The 17,408-nt window shown below is 52.0% G+C and overlaps 1 protein-coding gene across 1 annotated transcript in view; it reads left to right on the top strand.

Moving 5' to 3' along the window:
- Nucleotides 1-17,408, top strand: part of EYA1 (EYA transcriptional coactivator and phosphatase 1) — a 97,906-nt gene that overhangs the window by 72,315 nt on the left and 8,183 nt on the right. The window contains exons 11-13 of the mRNA XM_029068283.2: nt 2,189-2,331; nt 5,272-5,355; nt 9,410-9,499. Coding sequence (XP_028924116.1) covers nt 2,189-2,331; nt 5,272-5,355; nt 9,410-9,499 — 317 coding nt within the window. The remainder of the gene's footprint in view (nt 1-2,188; nt 2,332-5,271; nt 5,356-9,409; nt 9,500-17,408) is intronic.

Consider the following 17,408-nt stretch of genomic DNA (forward strand, 5'->3'; position numbering starts at 1 on the left):
TCTTAGACAAGGACTGTGTCCTTCAGTCTGATCGCCTGGTGTCTACCCAGGTGCTTAGCACAAGGCTTGACACATAGTATGTGCCCGAGAAGTCCCCACAGAGCCGGATGTTGTGTCGCTTAGCAACCGGTGCTCATAACCACGGTGCCGGACCCACGCCAGACAGCGTTTAGGTGGGATTACTGGTAGTTCAGGTGACCTTCATCGCTCCCAAGTGCCGCCATATTGATGAGGGCCATTCGCTGGTTTATCAGTGATGAGGACAAGTTTTCACCCTTTTCTTACTGCTGGCTTTGTGTTGGTGCGGTCAGAACAGTGCCTAGCACATAGTAAGTGCTAAACAGATACCGTAATTGTCGTGCCAAGGATTGTGGCCCTAGAGAGTGGGAGTCAGAAGGACCTAGACTGTAAGCTCGTTGTGGGCAGGGAATGTGTCTGTTATATTGTTGCATTGGACTCTCCCAAGTGCTTCGTACAGTGCTCTGTACACAGTAAGCACTAAGTAAATCAGTTGACTGACTGACACCTGGGTTCTAATCCTGGCTCTGCCACTTATCTGCTGTGTGACCTTGGGTAAGTCACTTCACTTCCCTGGGCTTCAGTTCCCTCATCTGGAAAATGGAGATTAAGGCCTTGAGCCCTATGTAGGACAGGGACTGTGTCCAACCAGATTAGCTTCCGTCTACCCCAGCCTGGCACATAGTAAGCGCTTAACAAGTACCATCATCATCGTCATTATTATTATCAAATACCATAGAAAGAAAAAGCCTGGGCCAGAGGCAGATATTCGTGTAGGCCTTGAATATTTAAGCGTGTCTGTACGGATCCCTCAGCGAAATGGAAGAACGTTACGGGGAGCGGAGTTTAGTAATAAAGGTGAGGAGAGTCTAATGTTGTTGAACCTGGGAAGGCTTCTTGGAGGAGGGGAGATTTCATTCTGGTACCAAAGGATGAGAGGGGTTTAGGGGAAAGTAGCAGGCAGCCACCCGCGATCCCCATGGTCAAGTTGTCTGCTTCCTGAAGGAGATCAGGCTGCAGAGGAGAAAGAGAATATAAAAATGAACGATGAGTCTGTCGTTTCTGGCATTTGGGTCAGCGTGGATTCCTCTGAAGGGACAAGAAAAGGCCTGGGCCTCTCAATCCCCAGCAGCCTTTATGGTTAGCTCTCCGGGCCTTTGCGCTTGACTCTTTGGCGCGTGATCATTTATCATCTGGGGACGAAAGGGAGACATTTGTTACAGATGATGGGTCACTTATAAAAACCACATGGGGTCTTTGACGGTGGGGGGACTCTGGGGATTTCCCCCCTCCCTCTCCCCCCCACAACTTGAGTTCTCAGGATTTGAGTCCGAGACTATTTATTGACCGTGACCCAAGTGGAGAGACAGATTGGAAGGTGTGGAAAGAAGAGAGGCCTGGGCCGGCGGAAATGATTTAGGAGGAAGAAAATCCTGGGTTGTGGAGCTCAGTCTGGGTCTTGGATATTTGCGAGGCAGAAGCCGGGGATGAGGAGCAGCGTGATGTAGCGGCTAGAGCCCAGGCCTGGGAGGTGGAAGGTCGTGGGTTCTAATCCCAGCTCTGCCACTTGTCTGCCGTGGGACCTTGGGCAAGTCACTTCATTTCTCTGGGCCTCAGTTTCCTCATCTGTAAAAAGGGGTGAAGAGTGTGAGCCCCCTGTGGGACAGGGACTGTGCCCAACCTGATTAACTTGTATCTAGAGCACCATGTGGGACAGGGACTGTGTCCACCCTGATTTGCTTGTATCTACCCCAGCACTTAGTACAGTGCCTGGCACATAGTACCTGTTTAACAAATACCACCATTATTAATTGTCATTATTATCTCCCCCTGTGCTTAGAATGGTGCTTGGCACATAGTAAACGCTTAACAAATACTATTATCATTATTACTATGGATTGAGCGATGTGCTCACACGCAAGAAATTGTGATAGAATAAGAAGACAGGATCCCTGCTGTCAAGAAGCTTCCAATCTCTAGTGGCCTGTATTCTCCCAGGGTTCTTTTCTGGCTCCCGTTCGGGGCTGTATCCGACACAGACGGACAGGGCCATCTCTCCCGCTGCCTCGTTGCCGCGGCCAGACCCAAGCCACCACCCCCAGCCCCCGCACTGCCCCGCGGGGGTGGCCGGCCGGCCTCGAAGGTGATAGCCGCCGCCCCTGTGTTGCAGCCGAATACGGAACCATCCACAGCCCGTCGACGACCATCAAGGAATCCGACTCGGATCGGCTGCGCCGCGCTCCGGATGGGAAGTCCCGGGGCCGGGGCCGAAGGAACAACAACCCGTCACCGCCGCCGGACTCCGACCTGGAGGTAGGTCGTCGGCTGGAGGCGGGGCTACCAGATTCGTGTCCCCTGGTCAACGCTGGGCCGTGTCCCGGCCGCTCTGGTGGCAGGATGGGGAGGAAGGGATCGGGGGAGGAGGAGAGGGAGTGACTTTTTTTTTTGGTATTTGTTAAGTGCTTACTATATGCCAGGCACTGTACTAAGCGCTGGGGTAGATACAAAGTTGACAGGTCAGACGCAGTCTCTGTCCCACATGGGGCTCACAGTCCGGAAAAACCGCGTGGCTTATTGGAAAGACCATAAGCCTGGGAGTCCAAAAGAGCTGGGTTCTAAGCCCAGATCCACCACTTGTCTGCTGTGCGACCTTGGGCCAGTCACTTCATTCTCTAGGCCTCAGTTCCCTCATCTGTAAAATGGGACTGTTGATTATTATTATCGATAATAACAATAGTGGTACTTGTTAAGAGCTTATTATGTACCAAGCACTGACCTAAGTGCTGGAGTAGATAGAAGGTAATCAGGTTGGACACAGTCCCTGTCCCAGGGGGCTCATGGTTGTAGTCGCCATTTTGCAGTGAGGTAACTAGGCCCTGAGAAGTGAAGTGACTTGCCCAAGGTCACACAGCAGGCATGTGGCGAGCCGGGATCAGACCCAGGACCTCTGACTCCAGGTGGACTGGTTGTTGTTTGTGGCATCCTCCTGTCAAAGATCTGTCGTGGAAATGAGGCCGTAGCAGTCTCGATAACAAGCGGCTCTAATGTTTTAGCAAAGCTCTGAGCTGGCGGGGAGCTTGAAAAATCTGCAGGATGTGGTAGCTGGCTACCCCAGTCACATTTTTCGTTCCTTAATTAATTCAATCGTATTTGTTAAATGCTTACTGTGTGCAGAGCACTGTTCTAAGCGCTTGGGAAAGTCCAACTTGATTTGCTTGTATCCATCCCAGCGGTTAATACAGTGCCCGACACATAGTAAGCGCTTCATAAATACCATCATTATTATTATTACAGTATAACAATAAGCAGGGTCATTCCCTGCCCACAACGAACTCACAGTCTAGATGCGGGGAGACAGACATCAATATAAATAAATAAAATGACAGATATATACATAAGCGCTGTGGGCCTGGGAGGCAGGGGAAGAGTAAAGAGAGCCAGTCAGGGCGATGCAGAAGGGAGGGGGAGATGAGGAAAAGGGAGGCTTAGTCTGGGAAGGCCTCTCGGAAGAGATGGGCCTTCAGTAAGGCTTTGAAGCCGGGGGTCAGTGGTTGTCTGGGGGATTTGAGGAGGGGGAGGGCCTTCCAGGCCGGAGGCGGGACGTGGGCCAGGGGTCGGTGGAGAGACAGGCGAGATGGAGGCCTAGAGAGAATTTTAGTGGTACTAGAGGAGTGGAACGTGCGGGCTGGGATGGAGAAGGAGAGAAAGGAGGTGAGGTAGGAGGGGGCAAGGTGATGTAGACCTTTAAAGCCAGTGGTGAGGAGTTTTATTTGTTAAGGGCTTACTAGGTGTTAAATCCTGCTCTAAGCAATGGGGGTAGGTACAAGCTAATGGGGCTGGATACAGTCCCTGTGCCACATGGGGCTCACAGAGCAGGATGGATTAGTGGATGGAGCCCAGGCCTGGTAGTCAGAAGAACCTGGGTTCTAATCCCGGCTCCGCCACGTCTGCCGTGTGACTGGGTGAATCACTTCAATTTTCTGGGCCCGTCTCCTCATCTGTAAAGTAGGGATTAAGAGAGTGAGTCCCATGTGGGACAGGGACTGTGTCCAACCTTATTAATTTCTATTTATCCCAGCCCTTAGAACAGTGCTTGGCCCATACTAAGCGCTTAACAAGTACTGTAATTGTTATTAATTATTAAGTAGAACAGGTATTGAGTTCCCATTTGACTTCATCAAAATCACCCAGCGCATCCGCCATTCTTACCCCCAAATTGGTCATATCAGATGAGGAATAGCTTGGTTTCCAAGGCGGGAACCTCTCCTGGAAATGGAGGGGCCCTGGGTGACTCCCCACTTACCTTTCAGACCAGAATTCACCAGAAACGGGTGCGGGATCAGGAGGGAGGAGAAGACAGAGTGGGTGGGTGAGGAGGAGGAGGAGGGAGGGAGAGAGACAGCCTACCGATCAACAGATCTCTCTCCCGTGTCGAGTCGCTATCTTGTTTGGGCTGTGGGTTCAAAGTCGATCGTATTCATTGAGCGCTTACTGTGTGGAGAGCACTGTACTAAGCGCTTGGGAGAGGACAATAGAACAGAGTCGGTAAATACGTTCCCTGCCCTCAAGGAGCTTAGAGTTTAGAGGAGGAGACAGACATGAATAGAAATAAATGACAGATCTGGACATAAGTGCTGTGGGGCTGGGAGGGGGGATGAAGAAAGGCAGTAAGGCAAGGTGACGCAAAAGGGGGTGGGAGAAGAGGAAAGTGTGGCTTAGGGAAGGCCTCTTGAAAGAGATGTGCCTTCTATAAGGTTTTGAAGCGAGGAAGAGTCATTGTCTGTGGGATTTGAGGAGGGAGGGCATTCGGGACTAGAGGCAGGACGTGGGCGAGAGGTCGGCAACGAGATAGACGAGACGGAGGCCCAGGGAGAAGGTTGGTATTACAGGAGCGAAGTGTGCAAGCCGGGTTGGAGCAGGAGAGCAGCGAAGTCAGGTAAAAGGGGGCGAGGGGATTGAGCTCTCCCGGAGTTGAAACTGAACTTCCTCTGACGGGAAGGACACGAGGGGTGCTCGCTGGCAGACCAGAGCAGACGTGGGTCGGGAAGGGCGGGGCCCTGGGGGAGCCAGATGGGGTAACGCCACCATCCTCGGAAAGAGCGAGACGGCTCGTCGGCCACCTAAAGGCGGTGGTTCCCGGGTCCGTGAGGGAGCCGGGGTTCCCCGAGCCTCGCTGACCGGTTCCATCCCTGCCCAGTGCTTAGTACACTGCCTGGCACATAGTAAGCGCTTAACAAATACCATCATCATCAGAGGGTGTTCATCTGGGACCTGGACGAGACCATCATCGTCTTTCACTCCCTCCTGACCGGCTCCTACGCCAACAGATATGGCCGGGTGAGTCCTCTCATTTATTTATTTCTATTCATGCCGGTCTCCTCCTCTAGACTGGAAGCTCAATTTGGGCAGGGAATGTGTCCATTATATCATTCTGTTGTCCTCTCCGAAGCACTTAATACAGTGCTCGGCACACAGCGCCCGATAAATGCAAGTGACTGAATGACTGATATCTGTAATTTACTTATTTCTGTTAATGTCTGCCTCCCCGCTAGACTATCAGCTTGTGGTGGGCAGAGAATGTGTCTATTATATTGTTCTGTTGTCCTTTCCAAATCACGTAGAACAGTGCTCTGCACACAGTAAGCACTCAATAGATGAGTGACTGACTGATATCTCTAATTTATTTATTTCCGTTAACTTTCTCCCTTCTAGTGTGTAAGCTCATTGTGGGAAGGGAATATGTCTGTTTTCTTGTTATAATGTCCTCTGCCAAGCGCTTAGTACAGTGCTCAGCACGCAGTAAAAGCTCAATAAATACTGTTGAGTAACTGAAGCAACATGGTGTAGTGGATAGAGCAAGAGCCTGGGAGTCAGAAGATCTTGGGTTCTAATCCCAGAGCCACCACTTGTCTGCTGTGTCACCTTGGGCAAGTCACTTCATTTCTCTGGGCCTCAGTTACCTCATCTGGAAAATGGGGATTGACACTGTGAGCCCCACATAGGACAGGGACTGTGTCCAACTCAATTGGCTTGTATCCACCCCAGCGCTCGGTGCACATAGTAAGTGCTTAACAAATACCATCATTATTATTATCATTATTTATGTCTGTCTCCCTTTTAGACTGTAAGCTCGTTGTGGGAAGGAAATGTGTCAGTTTATTGTTGGAATGTACTCTCCCAAGAGCTTAGTACAGTGCTCTGCACCCAGTAAGGGCTCAATAAATAGGATTGAATGAATGAATGAATGAAAGTAGCGGACCTCCCTCTGACTGCTTCCTTCAAAAAGGCCACGATCCGGAATCAGTCGCATCTTGCCGGTGCCCGTCGATCAGGGAAATGGCATCAGACGCGGTCTGGAGGGAGGGTCTCCTTTGGCCTCTGGTTGAGGAACGAGGTCAGGAGATGCGAGCGATATCCCTGGAAAACCAATCAATCGATCATCGCTATTTGATGAACATTTGCTACGTTCTGTGTACCGCACTGGGCACATGGGAGAGGACATTGCAGCATTTCATTTGTCCATTCAGTCATATTTATGGAACGTTTACTATGTGCAAAGCACAGTACTAAACGTTTGGGAGAGTACAGAATAAGAACAGAGAGACACAGCGGAGTTGGAAGACACGTTTTCTGGCCATAGCGAGCTTCCTGTCTACAGAAGCTGAAAAACTGGGGCACTTGGATGACCTCGGAATAATAATAATAAAAATAACTGTGGTACTCGTTAAGCGCTTACTGTGTGCCAGGCACTGAACTTAGCACTATGGTAGATATAAGGTAATCAGGTTGGACACAGTCCCCGTCCCACATGGAGCTCACACTCTTCATCCCCATTTTGCCGATGAGGTAACTGAGGCCCAGAGAAGTGAAGTGACTTGCCCAAGGTCACACAGCAGACGTGCTGGAGCCACGATTAGAACCCAGGTCCTTCTGATTCCCAGGCCCGGGCTCTAGCCCCTAAACCCACTGCTTCCCCGTGAAACCAACATGGCTAGCCCGGACCATTTCTCCACCGATGTGCACAGAGGCGATGTTTGATTTTATTCCGTGCCCTGGCGGGAACAAGAACAACACACACAAGCCACTGGCTCTATCATCAACTCCTCCGCGCCCAGCCCTGAGGCCTCCAGCCTCCGTGAGATCAGTCAGAAAAACAGGAAGTGGCCCGATCTCAGAAGACGGTAACCAGATTCCCTAGATCCACTGAGAAAATAGGATTATATGGCCACAGGAGGGATTAAAGTCCAATTTAGGAAAGAGCATTTTGGAAGGAAAGCCGGGATGGGTGGCCGTGAAACCGGGGGAAAGGAGGACGTAGCCTTGAGCCCTCCCACAACTTGGAATCAGAAGTTCTCTTTCCTGAGGAGTGAGTTTGGCTATTGGTACTAAAGGGAGTGATGGTTTTTTGGTTGTTGTGGTTTCGATAGTATTTCTATGTGTCAGGCACTCTACTAAGCACCGAGTTACTATGGGCTAGTCAGGATGGAAGCTCCTCGAGGGCAGGGATCACGTCTGCTGACTCTGTTGTCCTCTCCCGAGCGCTCAGCACAACAGTAAGTGCTCAGTAAACACTGTGCTTGGTCTTTGATCCACCTTTTCCTCAAAAAGCAGTTTCCAGTTCTCCAGCCTGCCTGCAGCAGGGCTAGGAGGGTGGTAGAATTCGTGGTGCTTAAGGAGAAGAAATCTTTTGCGGAGTAGTAGTGACTACTTACTGAAAGCACCCTGCGCTGTGCTAAGCGCTTGGGAGGTATAACACAAAGTGACGCGTTCCCTGTGCACAGGAAGCTTCCAGTCTGTTGGGTGGGATGAGGAGTCCCAAGGTGGGTGTGAGTAAAGGACTCCTGAATTAGGGGACGAAGGAGCCGGCGACAAATGATGTGATCGTAGTTCTCTCGACGTAGTACTTGGGAAGCGCTTTCCCGGTTGGACACATCATCGGGAAGACAGATTCCCTGGAGAAGACGCCAGTGCTGGGAAAAGCCCAAGGAAAACACGGAAGACTGGCAGCAAGATGGATTAAAAACTATAACGATTATGGAAGAACCGTTAGCCAGGTTACGGATTATGGCAGAAGACAGGACGTTCTGGAGCAAATACGTCCATAAAGTCTCTCTTAATGGGAAGTGACTTGACGGCATTGGAAAAATGTGCTTACTGTGTGCCAAGCACTTCAGGGCCAGGGTGGATGCAAGACGATCAGATCGGCCCAGGCCCTGTCCCACCTGGATTTTGCGGTCCCACCTACTTTGTGAAGAGCATTATGCTCTTGGGAGAGCCCAATAGGGTAGGTAGATGTGATTCCTGTCTTCGGGGAACTTGTGGTCTAAGGAGTTGGGGTTTCAAACGTTTTAGAAGCCACAAGTGATTTCTTTATAACGTTCATTTTAGGACACCTTACTTAGGTCTCCTGGAAATCAACCCTTTACCGTTGCAGGAGAGCTTGGATTCGCTCATGAAGCTTAGAGCTCTGCCGTTGAGAGATATTCTCTCGCCCCGGTCACCCAGAATGGAAAGGTCTAAGCCGAAGCATCAGAGTCGATTGATCCGGGCCGGGAAAGAGTCAAAGGAGGCTGATCAAGTGATCAAAATGTTGATCAAAGACAATGGCAGAGACTCGCATTTTCACTGCACAGAAAAGCAGCAATGGGAAACCACTTCGGTATTTTCCCTCAAGAAAACGCTAAGGAAAAAGAACCATAGAGTCGCTCTGAATCGGAAAGGATCCGTCGGCATCTAAGAAGTAGGGTCTGAAAGCAAGAGACGGCGATCGCAGCCATTTCATTTTATCTGGGACATCAGCCGGTGCCGGCAACATATTCTGATGAACCTTTAGCTGGACGAGGCAGTGCTCGAAACCTCCCAGTTTCTGCCGCCTGCAAGTTTTTTTGGATTCTTCTTTTGCTCCCCTGGAACTGCCCGTGTTGACTCTTGACCGTTTGACCCACTCGGGGCTATGGATCGATCAGTCATCTTGAACGCCTGTCGTGTGCAGAGCTCTGTGCTAAGCGCTTGGGAGGCCGGAGGCTCGTGATGGGCCGGGAAGGTGTCCTCTAGTTTCGTTCTACCGTGCTCTCCTGAACGTCTAATACAGTGCTGTGCCCATAGGAAGTGCTCAGAGAAGCAGCGTGGCTCAGTGGAGAGATCCCAGGCTTGGGAATCAGAGGTCATGGGTTCAAATCCCGGCTCCGCCACTTGTCAGCTGGGTGACTTTGGGCAAGTCACTTCACTTCTCTGTACCTCAGTGACCTCATCTGTAAAACGGGGATGAAGACTGTGAGCCCCACGTGGGACAACCTGATCACCTTGTATCCCCCCCAGCGCTTAGAACAGAGCTTTGCACGTAGTAAGCGCTTAACAAATACCAACATTATCATTATTATTCTTCTTCCAGGACCCACCCACGTCGGTCTCACTCGGGCTGCGCATGGAGGAGATGATTTTCAACTTGGCAGACACACACCTGTTCTTCAATGACCTGGAAGTAAGCTCTCCTCCCCCAGAACCCCACATCCCGCGCCTCACCCGCCACGCACGTACGCGACGTTTGCTTGCGGAGCCTACTGGGGGTGCCGGGAGTAGACAACCCGGAGCCGGGTGGGACTGGCGGACCCTCGAATGCCCTCTGTGTCCCACCGACGGTGGAAGGGGACGCTCCGTCGGGCGGCAGTGGGCGACCGTCGCGACGGTGGTTATGTATTGCGACGGGTGGCCTGTCTCGATCGCCTGTGATGTAATGGCAGCGGTTGCCCGTGGCAGCTGTGGGAGTCCGTCGTGACAGATCCGGTGATTTGCTGGTCTGATGGGATGGCAGTAAGGCCCGTCCTCACAATTGGAATGGTCGGCTCAAAATGTTGACAGACGTAATTGCGTGTGGTGTTTATATGTGCATATGTCTGTGGAGCACTTACCGTCCTCAGCATCATCAGTGGTACTTTTTTTTAAAGAAAAATTGGTATTTGTTAAGTGTCTACTATGTGCCCAGCACTGTACTTAAGCTCTGGGGAAGATACCAGCTAATCAGGTTGGACCCAGTCCTTGTCCAACATGGGGCTCGCAGTCTTCATCCCCATTTTGCATATGAGGGAACTGAAGCCCAGAGAAGCGACTTGCCCAAGGTCACCCAGGAGACCAGTGGCGGAGCCAGAATTAGAACTCAGATCCTTCAGACTCACAGGCCCGGGATCTCTCCATGAGTCCCGCTTCTTCTAGCCCACCGCCCCAGGGGGCTTCTCCTCATGACCCCGGGGAAGCCGCCGAGGGAAGGGGCGAGGGGGGCTTGCATGCCAGACGTCACTTCTGCCTCTGCCGCAGGAGAGCGGAGAGTGGCAGGTCCCCGGGTGGTTTCTGGCCTCTGAGAAAAGATTAGCCATTATCCTTATTTTGAAAAGCTGGTTCTAATTTGGGGCTACGTTTCACGCTATTAGCTCAGCCGAAGGAGGATCCAAATTTTAAATGGAATGCGCGATTCCTCTCACGGGTTTCAATTTGTTCCCCGGGCGGGGTTGACATCAAGCGGCCGATCAGCCGGCGGTATTTATTGAGCGCTTACTGTGTGCAGAGCCCTGCACGGAGCACGTGGGAGATTACGATACGAGAGAATAGGCAGGCACGATCCCTGCCCACAAGGAATTTATGGATTAGAAGGGAGACGGACATTAAAATAAAGTACTGGGTCACTTCTCTGGGCCTTGGTTCCCTCATCTGTAAAATGGGGATTGAGACTGTGAGCCTCATGTGGGACAGGAACTGTGTCCAACCCGATGACCTTGTATCTACCCCCGCGCTTAGTACAGTGTCTGGCACATAGTAAGAGCTTAACAAAAACCATAAAAAAAAAAATGGATGTGTATATAAGTGCTGAGGGGATGGAGGTGGGGTGACTATCAAGTGCTTAAGGGGAACAGAGCAAAGTGGTAATAATGGCAGTAATAATAATTGTGATATTTGTTAAGCACTTACTATGGGCCAGGCACTGTACTTAGCTCTGGGGTGGGCACAAGTAAATCTGATTGATCACAGTCCCTATGCCACATTCATTCATTCATTCAGTTCTATTTATGGAGCGCTTACTGTGTGCAAAGCACTGTACTAAGCGCTTGGAAGAGTACTGTATAACAACAGATACATTCCCTGCCCAAAGTGAGCTCACAGTCTCAATACCCATTTTACAGATGAGGTAACTAAGGCCCAGAGAATAATAATAATAATAATGTTTGCTAAGCGCTTACTATGTGCCGAGCACTGTTCTAAGCGCTGGGGGAGACATAGGGGAATCAGGTTGTCCCACGTGAGGCTCACAGTTAATCTCCATTTTACAGATGAGGTCACTGAGGTACAGAGAAGTTAAGTGACTTGCCCACAGTCACACAGCTGACAAATGGCAGAGCCGGGAGTCGAACCCATGACCTCTGACTCCGAAGCCCAGGCTCTTTCCACTGTGAAGTGATGTGCTCTAGGTCACACAGCAGACACGTGGCAGAGGCGGGATTAGAACCCATGACCGTCTGACTCCCAGGCCTGGCCTCTGTCCACTGCTCTCAAGGGCGGCATAGGCGATGCAGAAGGGAGAGGGAGTAGGGGAAATTAGGGCTTTTCTGGGAAGGCCTCTTGGAGGAGATGGGATTTTAGGAAGATTTTGAAGATGGGGAGAGCGTTGGTCTGCCGGATATGAAGAGGGGCGGAGCTCCAGGACAGAAGCGGGACGTGGGTGCGAGGTCGGCTTCAAGATAGACGAGATGGAGGCACGGTGAGTAGGTTGGCATTAGAGGAGAGAAGCGTGCGGGCTGGGTTGGAGTAGGTCTGTGAGGTAAAGCGTGAGCGAGAGGGGGAGAGCGAATTGAGTGATAGAAATGCCGTGCCTGGTGTCCCGCCCGCCAAGGTCAACGGGTGCCTGGGCTTCCCGGTCGGAGGCCACGCTACCGTGCCCACTGCTGCCCCGGCTTTTGCTCCAGGCTCGGACCCCAAAACCGTGACACAATCCTTACAAAAAAGCACATAGGAAACCTTTCGATTTGGGCCCGGATTTCCCATTCAAAGAGCCCCATAACAATGTAATAATAATAATTGTAGTATTTGTTAAGTGCTTACTAATAATAATGTTGGTATTTGTTAAGCACTTACTATGTGCAGAGCACTGTTCTAAGCGCTGGGGTAGACACAGGGGAATCGGGTTGTCCCACGTGGGGCTCACAGTCTTAAACCCCATTTTACAGATGAGGGAACTGAGGCCCAGAGAAGTGAAGTGACTTGCCCACAGTCACACAGCTGACAAGTGGCAGAGCTGGGATTCTAACTCATGACCTCTGACTCCAAAGCCCGTGCTCTTTCCACTGAGCCACACTACTACACGTCAGGGACTGTACTAAGCCCTGAGGGGAGATATAAGCAAATCGGGTTGGACACGGTCCCTGTCCCACGTGGGGCTCGTAGTCTTCATCCCCTTTTTACAGATGAGGGAGCTGCGGCCCGGAGCGAGGAAGTGACTTACCCAAGGTCACACAGCAGACATGCGGCAGAGCTGGGATTAGAACCCACGTCCTTCTGACTTCCAGGCCAGGGCTCAATCCACTAGGCCAAGCTGCTTCTGTATCTGGTGGCTTCGGGTCTCATTTTGACTCCGGGGTTTTGGATACATGGTGGACACCGTAAATTCCTTGAGGGCAGGTTTCATATCTCCCAACTCTACCATACTCTCCCAAGTGCTCAATTCCGTGCTCTGTGCGCTGTAGACTGGAAACTCCTGGAATAGTTAAAATAGAAGCAGCTTGGCATAGTGGATAGAACCCGGGCCTGAGAGTCAAAAGGACCTGGATTCTTTCCCTCGCTCTGCCACTTGTCTGCTGTGTGACCTTGGGCAAGTCGCTTACTTTCTCTCTGCCTCAGTTATCCATAAAATGGGGAGTAAGACAGTGAGCCCCATGTGAGACCTGAACTGTATCCCACCTGATTAGCTCGTATCTATCCCGGGGCTTAGTACAGTTCCCAGCACATAGAAGGCACTTAACAAATACCATTAAAAGTGTGTGCCTGGCACATAGTAAGCACTTAACAGATACCATTAGAAAAAGTAAAAACAGTTGTAATCGTATTTATTAAGTTCTAAGCATGGGGAAAGAATAGACTGTTGGGAATTAGACACGGTGCCTGTCCCTCTGAGAGCTCACGAGCTAAAATTAAAAACGGGGGGAGGAATTGGTGACAGGTACGTAAGGAGAGAGCAGAGATTGTGTTTTCCAACTTTGTTGTACTCCACAAGTGCTCAGAACAGTGCTCCGCACACAGTAAACAGAGAAGCAGTGTGGCGTAGTGGGTAGAGCGTGGGCCGGGGAAACAGGACGTGGGATTAGAATCCTGCTCCTCCGCTTGTCTGCTCTGTGACCTTGGGCAAGTCACCTCACTTCTCTGTCCCTCAGTTTTCTCATCTGTACAGTGGGAATTTTATCCTACTCCCTCCTACTTAGGGTGTGAGCCCCATGTGGGACAAGAGACTGTGTCCAACCCGATTATCTTGGATCTGCCAGTGCTTAGAATAGTGCCCAACACATAGTAAGCGCCTAACAAATACCACTAGCATCACCAGCAAGTGCTCAGTAAATACCACCAATAGATGTGGAGTTGTGAGAAGGAGGCAAGACCCCCATTTCCACAGAAGTCCTCGGAGAATGGCGTGGGTTCAGTTCGAATCGCAAGCAACGAACCCGCACGACGGAAGACCGGGGTTTATCTCCGTTTCCCTCCAGATCCTCGGGGGCACTTGGGGCCTCGTTCTCCTTTCCATCTCGGATTTCATCCCGGTGTCTCTGGCTCCAGGGAGAATCCGTCACATAGCGGGGACCTCGGTCTCTTTAAGGACGGCCTGGCTGTGTTCTCGGCCGCGGTCGGGGCCGAGGAACGGTGTGGCAGTGGCTTCATTTCACAGCCCGATCAGTGACGCATCGCGGTGGGAGAGGCAGAAATGGTCCATTTTTTGAAAGGACGTGTTTCTAGGTCTGAGGCCCGCGTAATTCCAGGATGATGAAGAATTCGGTGGTTGGGCGGAAGTGGGTGTTCTGAAGTTCGTCGCTTTTGACCCAGAGCCTCATGCCCTGATTAACCCGAGGCGATCTTAATTATGCTTAACCGATCCCCCCCACGCTAGACCATGACCTCACCGTGGGCCGGGAACGTGTCGGTCGGTCAGCCGGTCAGAAGGGCTGATTGAATGCTCACTGTGTGCAGAGCACCGTACTGAGCGCTTGGGAGAGCAAACTAATACAATAAACACATTCCCCTCCCACAACGAGCTGGCAGTTCTGTTGTATTGGGCTCTCCCAAATGCTTAGTACAGTGTTCTGCCCATGGGGGGTCGTTTAGTAGATATCATTGATTGATTATGGTGGGCTCTCCATCAGTCACTGGACTAGTTGTATTTACTGAGCACTTCCTATGGGCAGAGCACTGTATTATGCACTCTCTATGCTGCCCCCCATCTGGCTCTGTGGTCTCTAGTATGTGCTTAGCGCCTGCCGGGTGTACAGTGCTGTACAAAACGCTGGGGAAGAGTACATACGGGCAAAGGCTGGACCTGCTCCCTGGCCAAATGGGGGTCCCTGCCTAGAAGTTGGGAGCCTGGGTTCTGCTCATTTCACCTGTAATAATAATAATAATGATGATATTTGTTAAGCACTTCCTATGTGCCAGGCACTGTAGTAAGCACTAGGGTGGATACAGGTAAATTGGATTGGACACAGATCCTGTCCCACATGGGCTCACTGTCTCAATCCCCATTTGACAGATGAGGGAGTCAGAAGGCCCTGGCTTCTAATCCTGGCTCCGCCACTTGCCTGCTGTGGGACCTTGGGCAAGTCAGTTCTGGGCCTCAGTTCCCGCATCTGTAAAATGGGGATAAAGATGGTGGGACCCAAGTGAGACAGGGACTGTGTCCAACCCGATTATCTTGCATCTCCCTGGTGCTTAGTACAGTACCTGGCACATTATAAGCACTTAATAAATATCACAATTATTATTGTTATTGTTAGGGAGCGAGTGCACCCCCTCAGACAACGAAGAAGGTCCCAGAGAGCCCGCCTGCTCTGCCGGAGGGCCAGGGAATGGGAAGGAGGCTCGAGGCGGGAGGCGGCCCTCCCCCAAATGGAGCGAGCCCAGGGGAAAACAAACACACACAGGATGTTTCCGGAGAAGGGGCACAATGGCTTCATTAACGGTGGGTTCAGAGATAATTAGGTCCTGACCCTCTGAGAGGTCTAGGGTTAAATTAGTTGGGGAAGAGAGCCCCATCGGCCCCTCCCCAAGACCTGTCACCATCACACACACACACACACACACACCCCACCCCTCACTGCCTAGTTTCAGGCCCGGCTTGGGGCTTAACAGCAGTTTCTTCTAAGTGAGCAGGTAGAGCCCTGCATTACATGGATTTTTTTCTCTCCCCCTCACTCTTCACCCTCTCTTCCTCCACTCTCTCCCCTCCCACCCTCTCTCCCTCACTCCTTCTCTTCTTTTACCATCCTCTCTCTCCTTCGCTCCGTCCCGCCCTCTTTCCCACCCTCTCTTTCCCAAACCATCAGTTCCTTTCTCTCTCTCCATTTTCGCTCTCTCCCCCACCTGCCCTTCAGAGTTCGGTTCAATACTGTGCGACGGGCTTTGGCGATTCGGAGGAGATAGGCTGGGCAGTCGTCGATTTCCTCTGATCTCAACGTCTATCCGAGTGGCCCTTCCCAGCCGGCACAGGGGAACGTCAGGAGTGGGGGGAGGACCGGCTCCCCAGCGCGGCCCAGAACGACGGCGTCTGTAAGACGCCCGGCTCGCCGCCTCCCCGGGAGGCCTGCGGCCCCGACTCCGTCCGTCTCTGAGCCCGTAGGCCCCGGGAGAGGAGAGCGGGGTTACGAGGGTCCGAGTCTTTTCCTCGTTGGAGCCCAGGGCTCCCCGAGAGGGGGGTTGGCTGCACAAGAGGCCCTTGAGAGCAGAGGTCGGAGGTCAGGGGTTTAATTCTGTTAGGGAACAGCTGGTTTGAGTTTCTTTCCGTCTCTATCCCGCCGCCTCCCTCAGAAATCCAGACAGAGAAAACATCGGTCAGGAGGGAACCAGCACCGTAGAAGCACCCGACCCCAGCGCCGGAGGTCTTTAAACCCCGGCCCGTGACGGGGGGGAGGGCGTCAAAACTGTCATGTCCGAGAAGCCGGGGCTGGGCCTCCGGTCCGCTTCAGTGTCCGGCTCTTTTAGGTTTGGGTTCTTCTTCCTCCTCCTCCCTTATCGCCCCCCTTTATTGTGTGGTGTTGGTGATTGTTGTTGTTCTAAACCCCCCGCCCAGGCCTCGGCTTGGGAGGATCAGGCCCTGGAGTGGGAAGGGAGGCGACTGTTGGCCAGTGTGAGGGAATCGTCCCCCTGACCAGACCCCGTGTCTTGGGGGGAAGGAAGAGCCTGGAGGCCTGTGGGTGTGTCGGTCTCTTCAGCTTGTGTGTCTGTGTGTGTCTGTCTATATGGGGGAGGTCTGCCCTATCCCCTGACATCCCGGCTGCCCCACTGCCCCTGGGCCTGCGACTGATCAGGGAGAGGTTTGGGAACTAGAGAAGCAGCGTGGCTTAGTGGGAAGAGCATGGGCTGGGGAGTCAGGGGATGTGGGTTCTAATCCCGGCTCCGCCGCTTGTCTGCTGGGTGACCTTGGGCAAGCCGCTTCACTTCTCTGGGCCTCAGTGACCTCATCTGCAAAATGGGGATGAAGATTGTGACCCCCACGTGGGACAACCTGATGACCTTGTATCTACCTCAGGGCTTCGAACAGTGCTTGGCACATAGGAAGCGCTTAACAAATGCCATCATTATTATTCATTATTATTCTTTCGGTCCTGAGCTGTGGCATGCCAGCTGGGGCTTCCGGGGGAGAAGGATGAGGGAGGAGGAGGAAGGGTGAGGGGGACCGTGGAAACGTCAGCTTTTTCTGAGCCTTTTGCTGTATATTTTTCCCACGTACAGACACTTTTACAGAACATCCCTTCGTAGTCACTCACGTGTATACACATATGCACACTCAACTCTCACACACCCCCTCTAGACCGTAAGCTCGTCCTTTAGACCGTCAGCTCTTTGTGGACAGATAATGTGTCTGTTTAATGTTCTTTCGGACTCTCTCAAGAGCTTAGTACCGTGCTCTGCACACAATAAGCACTCAGTGACTACGCCTGGCTCAGTGAATGAATGAACACGCCTGCAGAAACACACACATATGTAAACACGCACACACAATATCACAGAGCCCCAGCAGTGGAATCACACAAGGACACTGTGCTGGACAACAAACATAGACCTGACGTGGGTGTGGGCTCCACCCGCAGCCCTCCCGGAGCCCTGTGAGTTTGTGGCTCCGACAGCAACCAGGGGCCGTCGTTTCGCTG

This window comes from Ornithorhynchus anatinus, chromosome 7 (genome assembly GCF_004115215.2).
Source record: "Ornithorhynchus anatinus isolate Pmale09 chromosome 7, mOrnAna1.pri.v4, whole genome shotgun sequence".
Classification (NCBI taxonomy): domain Eukaryota; kingdom Metazoa; phylum Chordata; class Mammalia; order Monotremata; family Ornithorhynchidae; genus Ornithorhynchus; species Ornithorhynchus anatinus.